The sequence below is a fragment of the Aphanomyces invadans genome (genome assembly GCF_000520115.1).
Source record: "Aphanomyces invadans strain NJM9701 unplaced genomic scaffold supercont1.7, whole genome shotgun sequence".
Classification (NCBI taxonomy): domain Eukaryota; phylum Oomycota; class Saprolegniomycetes; order Saprolegniales; family Verrucalvaceae; genus Aphanomyces; species Aphanomyces invadans.
This window is the reverse complement of record NW_008580152.1, coordinates 58,728-65,235: the sequence shown is the minus strand read 5'-3', so window position 1 is coordinate 65,235 and position 6,508 is coordinate 58,728. Positions and strand designations below refer to the sequence as shown.

Genomic DNA, 6,508 nt, shown 5'->3' with positions numbered 1-6,508 from the left:
ACTCATTTCATCATGGGCGACCTCAACCTACCGATGTACCTGTACCTCGATGCGGACCACAGCCACACTGTCGGGCGCGTCGATTGCCTTGAGTGGCTTGCTGCCCTTTGGGTAACGAACGCATGGCGCATGCACCACTCGGACGATAGGACCTATTCAGGTCCACACAGCACCATTCGACTGGACTACATCCTGGTCGATACGCACCTGGTACGAGACTGCTATGTCTCCAGTGAGTACCAGCGGCCTGACGTTGCTGGCGACCACGCGATCCATTCGGTAGTGCTAGAAGACGTCAATCAAACGATGGGAAAAGGATTTTGGAAACTCCCCAAAGAGTTGCTTCAGTACCCGCAGATCCGAGAGGCCATCGCAACAGAGACATCGCGTCTCCTAGAAACTATTCGCGCCGCGAATAACCCAGGTGTTGTGTGGCATGCATGGAAGAAACGAACGCGTCGTTTTCTTCAAGATGGCCACACCTGCTTTGATGGGACACCATCGAGCACTTCGTTGCAAACCACACCTCGCCACAAGGCAACGTGCATTCCTTTCGCTGACTGCGCCTGTGTAACTCGACCGCGGTGGCCCTTCCAAGGCACGAAAGCTACATGGTTTATTCCAAGAATTCCTGTAAACTCCATCCTCCTTCACATCCCCGTGGTGACCATGGACGACTGATGGCCTTTACAGGGCTGTTTCGAATGCGGACCTTGAATCTAACACTCTGTCTTGATGGGTCGCGAGATGCCATGAAGTAAGTGTGTTGTCTCGACGTCGAGGGCATTCCCGTGGTGGCACTACCTCGTCGTTCTGTCGACTGCGCTGAATGCATCCAGCGTCCTTCACGTAGCACGAACAAAGTAGACGAGCTTGTTACACGAACTCGGCTACGACAGTTCAAAGCCCGCTTTCGCTTGAATGGCGTACAGCAGCTTGGCGCGCATGATTTCTTTTGTCGAGTACGTGGGCAGCTTGAGCAGGTTCATGCATGTCGCACTATAGCACGTGAGTGCACCGTCCCGACTCGGCACTGTGGTCATGATGGCTTACCTCGACGGCAGCCGGTCGTCGTCCTGCACACGGACTTGCTGGATACATATCCATGGACTGAGCTGCTTGAATCCGAGCAACGGCTGCCGCGAACAGCTACAATTCCGCCATGCAGAAGCAACAAAACCATGGTGAACAACGCACCTCGTGATGAAGCGGAGGAGATCCCCGCGTTCGGCTGGGGTGCATTCCGTGACAATCTCCCAAAACCATTGAATCAAGGGCTGGGACGGATGGTACCCGCCGCCGTAGTTGGTGTGGGCTCGCCAGTCGTCCACATTCACGTCGTAGTTGGAGCCCCCGATGAGCATTTGGAGCTCCGCCTACTGCCCTCTTAGCACACTTCAGCGCTTCTCCCACGTACGGGGCTAAACAAGTGGAGCCACGTGGTCGGGATCAAGTCGTGAAATCCTTGCAAAAACGCCCGACTCGCGGCTGCAATTTGCGCGTTCAGCTTGAAATCGGCCAACTTGTGGATGTATCGAATCACGTTGTCGTTGGTGACTGGGACGAGACTTCCACCCGGCTCCAATTCATGCACAGAACCTGCCGACACAACGAGTTCAATACGGCGTCAAGCAAACATTCAAGTTCATGCGCACTCGGTCCCGACGCCACAGTAAACGTGAGGCCGAGCGCCTCGACGTCTCGATTCGACTTGAGCTCGACGATATGGCGGTACATCTCGGCATCCAGCGACCGCAAGTCGTCCAGCGTGTTGAAGTGGCCAAGCAGCTTTTTCAAAAAGAAGAGCGCAAACTGCGGCTCGATCAGGATTTCTTCGTAGACGGCTTTGGCGAGGACGCGGCCGAGAAAACGAAAGTGCGCGACGGCGTCGTCTACGTCGAGCATGAACGCCAACTTGCAACTCCATGCACACAGTCAACGCACCCGACACCACGTGCGCGAGTGGATTTGGGTACAGCAACCGATCGTCGGTTGCTCGAAAATACGGAAACTAGGCACCCCCGCATGAGCAGCAGCGCCCTGGACGACAAAGACCTGCACAGATCGTTCGGCGCACCTCGGTGGAGAACGCGGTTTTCGTCAGCGTGTCGATGTACTCCTTGAAGACACCGCCGCCGTCGACGCCCGCTTCCTCGAGCCCTTGTTCGTTGATAAATGTGATCTGCATGCGGCCCTTGAGCGATTCGACCGCTTGGAACCCCTGGAAGCTGTCTTGCACGATGCGATCGCGTTGAATGCGGAGTGGAATCAGTGACGCAAACACGTGTCGACTCGGGACGGTTTGCTTATCCAGAAGCAAGTACGAGTGGAAGAGGGACACTCGCGCTTCGAACGGCACGACTTGGGGCAGTGTCGTCAGCACAAATTGGAGCTTCACGCGGCTGTTCGTGCCAAAGCAGACTTGCACGGTCAGCGGCTCGTCGTCGTCCAAGTCGAGCGATTGCATGATGTCCGTCGGAATCGCCAGAGTCGGCCACAGCCAGTGCTCGTTTGGGCAAAACGGAACGCGGGCGTGGCGGACGTAGAGCTCGTTGAACACATGGATCATGTGCGTCAACTGAGCTTCAAAAGCACGTGTATATGCCGGCAGGGATTCAACCCACAGGAGGCCGTACAGCGCTTGGTTCAAGAGGGCGGTGAGGGCGGCGCGGGGAGGGAAGTGGCTCGAAAAATGCTGATCGTCGGCAGTGTGCAGGTAGTGCCCCAAGGATGCACAAAAGACGACCCAGTGCGGCGAGTACGCCGGCGACGGACTCAAATTCTCAAACATTTGCAAAAGCATGGTCGAACTGGACAAGGTAAAGAGCACTGTCGACAACGCAGGACTCGACGGGGGCAGCAGGATGATCATCGAAGCAAAGATTTGAGCGATCGAGTGGAGGAAGACCGGTGAGGACGCTGAAAGTGCTGCCGACCACACCTTTAGCACAAACGACCGCGACGCGAGCAGCTGAACTTGGGCTTGCACGGCCTCGCACAGCGACGGGTCAGCGGCGATCACGGCCGCGGTGGGTCCACGGTGATCAGCGTGTTGTTGCTGGCCAAATGCAAACGACAACATCGCGTCAGATGCGTACGTCGCAAGCAATTCGAGCCCAGAGGTATTCGCATGGCCTCCTGGCGAACTCTACATCAGAAAATGAGGGACGAATTATTCAGGCAGATTACGATGAGGTCGGCCAAGTTTCCCACAACGACTGCTTGATTCCATGGCGATGTCACCCACGAGGATGTGGCTGGCAGGTGAAGGAACGATTGTTCAAGCCAAGGTTTCTAGTGCATCGATGGGGTTGGATGAGCAAAGCTGAGCTGTCCATTGAGCACAAAGTACCAAGGTGGGTTGCTGGGCGCTCAGCGGCAGCGACATGAGAACGGTCGCAAACTTGGCGTGTAGCGCATATGTGTGCACCAGCGAGCTGACGTGTGGAACGAGCTGCAGAAACTCTGCAACTCGAGGGAATCAAAGACAGTCGACGAAGGGCGGGGTACACGTACGGTGGTGGGGATCTCTCGTCCATGCTTCCACTACGGCATCAAAAAATCCATACGATGGAAAGATGGACCAGCGGTACAGCGCCTGGGGAAGGGAGTGCGCGACGACTGGAATGAATTCCGCCAAGTCTGTCGGTCGATGGCGCAACACAAGCGAGCAGAGTGACGATATACGGCAGCTCCACTCCCGCATACTCGACGGGGTTTTCGCCCACTCGGACTGGAGTGTGACCCATGATTGTTGCACAAAACGTAGGACAGCGCTGGGCACGGAACCATCGTTCGTCGGTGGCCACAGCTGCCCAACGTATATGGTCTCTTGGAGAAGACGAGTGAGCACGGGGACCGGAACCTCAAAGGTGTACAATCGTTGGAGAGTTTCGATGTCGTTGCATTTCGCAGTGACGGCTTGCTGGAACGCGATGCGAGTGAGGTTGCGAGAGCGGCATCCCCGAAACCATGCTTGGAGCTTGATGCTCATCTCTTGGAGGAGGCGGTTTTGGGCTCGTTTCATACGCTCTTCCCGTGCAGCTGCAACAAAGTCGTGCTTGGACATCTCCTTCGCGGATGGTCTCTTGCCTGCCAAGCTCACGCGCGGCCGGCGGCCCACCGTCCCATCAAACATCTCGATCGAAGAATTCCGCCATCGAAACCATCACTCTCGGGACAAAAATATTCCATATTTGTCAAATTGCCGAAAAACCAAAAAACCAATTTGATCATTTTATCCTGGACGAAAACTATCCATGAACTTCGCAAGACCCCTCTTGTGCTATTCCCACCCCAAATTGCATGATCCGCAATGTTCTCTCCAGAGTCGAACGATCACGTCACCCGTGAATGTTTGCGCCTTCCTTTGCATATGGAGTATATTTTCATTAGAGTGATGATTTTGCAAACGTGAATTTCCTTGTGGACTTTTCTCGAAATTTGCAACAAGGAAATTTATTGGTTTGTTGTTTTTGCCACGGAGGATTTTGCACATTCACCCATGGAGAATGGACAGACGGTCCTTCCTCTCGTCGCCGGGCTCGTGGAGTATCTTGCCAATGGGTCCCGAGCAATAACAATCCCTGCGCATCGCTTCGACATAAACAGTCAGAGCAACCAAGACTGCGAGTTTAACTTTCGTTTCAATAAGCAAGAGATCATGTTACTTGCACGACTGCTAAAGCTACCTGACCCTGTCGTCACTGCCAGCCGCTACAAAGCACCACGCGTGGAAGCCCTTTGTATCATACTGAACCGTCTGACGTGGCCACACCGTCTTGGCACCATGGTGTTGCTCTTTGGTCGGAGCCGTGAGGCACTCTCTGCCATTGCGTGCCACGTCTTGCAACACATATACGACATGTTTGGCCATTTGCTGTCCTGGGACGACGATGGACTTGACGCTGCATGGATGCGGAAGTGTTCAGACGCTATACATGCGCAAGGCGCCCCCCTTCAAACATGCATTGGATTCATTGACGGCACAGTGCGCGGGATTTGTTGCCCTGGAAAGCGTGTGCAAAAGACAGTGTAAAATGGGCATAAGGTGAATTGGGAGTTTGATTTATGCTGTGTGTAATTGTTTTGTTTAGAGGAAGCATGCTGTGAAGTATCAAGTGGTGACGTCCCCTGACGGAATAATTGTTCACCTTTATGGACCCGAGCCAGGCTCCCGACATGATGCTTATTTACTAGCGAGAAGTAATATTGTGGCTAATTTGGCGCCAAAGCTAAAGGTAGGCGATGTAAGGTACGTTATTTACGGAGATCCCGCTTATGGGATCAATGATGTGATTGTGTGTGGATTCAAAGGTGCACGTTTCGATGAGTATCAAACTGAATTTAATCGGCAAATGAGGTCTGTGCATGTGAGTGTAGAGTGGGGTTTTGGTGTAGTTCGCAACTTGCGGACATTCGTAGATTACAAGGGTGGACAGAAGCTGTGGCTTCAAGCAGTTGGCTTGTAGTATGCCGTGGCAGTCATTTTGATAAATGTCCATACCTGTATGAAGCGAGGCAACCAAATTTCCAGCTACTTTGGTGTTGTGTCTCCACCTGCTGAGGAGTATCTCCATGTAAAATCCACACAGCATAAGGCGTACAATACATCGCGTCCATGAAGTACAATTTTCCGCGATGCTATTCATGCAGATGAAAGACAACAAGGACGCTATTGTTCATGAAGATCACACCCAACAATATAAATCGACATATCGACATATATCTATTTTGTCAATGCACGCATCATTTCAATTGTGCTACGCATGAACTCCATCTGCACCTCGCGCTCCTTCTTTTCAAGTGCAAAACGGTTTTCACGCTCAGCCTTGTCAAGTTCATATCGTGCGCGTTCGAGTTCCAGCTTCTGCTGGGCGAGCATGATTTCTTCCTTCTTGGTCGCAACTTCTTCTGCTTTGATTTTGTTTGATTCCAGCATCATCTTCATCTCGGTAAACGTGGCAACCACAGGCAGCCTCTTTCACTGCAGTAACGCGTCGTTTTTCGTCCGCCTCCGCCCCCTTTAGTGGCGACACTTCGTCGTCGACAGCTTTTCTTTTCATACTCACGATCGCCGCCTCATGGATGAGGTGGCCATCGGTCTCTCGCTTATCTTGAACTTGCTCTAACGTATTCTTCTTTGTAGCTGCCGCATCAATCTAACAGTCATGTCGTTCAAGCCAGATACGCACATTGTTCAATTACCAAGTCAACGATGCCCTGCAGGAGCTGATCACGCTTGTTGTATTCCTCTTCCGTGCCTGACGAACGAAGGGCCTTCAGAGTGGCCTGTTTGAATGCGGCCAGCAAGTCGTCGAACCGCCTGCGGCAGCAGATTGCTGTGATGGCTTCACCATGGATGCTTCTCATGTTGTCACCGATCTCATCCCACCTAGCAGTTGTTTGCCCATAGCCCGCATCGAACGGGGCCACCAATACGACCACTTTTAGGAGGTCAACGTCGGCTGCGATTGTAAACCGATAGGCTGGCTTTCGTTTGGTAGTG

The 6,508-nt window shown here is 53.1% G+C and overlaps 2 protein-coding genes across 2 annotated transcripts; both read right to left on the bottom strand.

Annotated features, from left to right (window-relative positions):
• Window positions 1-770: 770 nt before the first annotated feature.
• On the bottom strand, window positions 771-4,156 carry H310_04319 (hypothetical protein). Its single transcript, XM_008868628.1, has 10 exons — window positions 3,517-4,156; window positions 3,353-3,465; window positions 3,190-3,294; window positions 2,078-3,148; window positions 1,945-2,011; window positions 1,656-1,892; window positions 1,418-1,599; window positions 1,198-1,376; window positions 1,054-1,149; window positions 771-999 (listed from the first exon to the last, which is right to left on the bottom strand). Exons 1-10 carry the CDS (start codon window positions 4,136-4,138, stop codon window positions 891-893), a joined length of 2,781 nt encoding a protein of 926 aa, XP_008866850.1. The 5' UTR covers window positions 4,139-4,156; the 3' UTR covers window positions 771-890.
• Window positions 4,157-5,728: 1,572 nt separating this feature from the next.
• H310_04318 (hypothetical protein) lies at window positions 5,729-6,372 on the bottom strand (the record flags this gene model as incomplete). Its single annotated transcript, XM_008868627.1, has 3 exons — window positions 5,729-5,980; window positions 6,039-6,161; window positions 6,208-6,372. 3 exons carry the CDS (start codon window positions 6,370-6,372, stop codon window positions 5,729-5,731), a joined length of 540 nt encoding a protein of 179 aa, XP_008866849.1.
• Window positions 6,373-6,508: the final 136 nt, after the last annotated feature.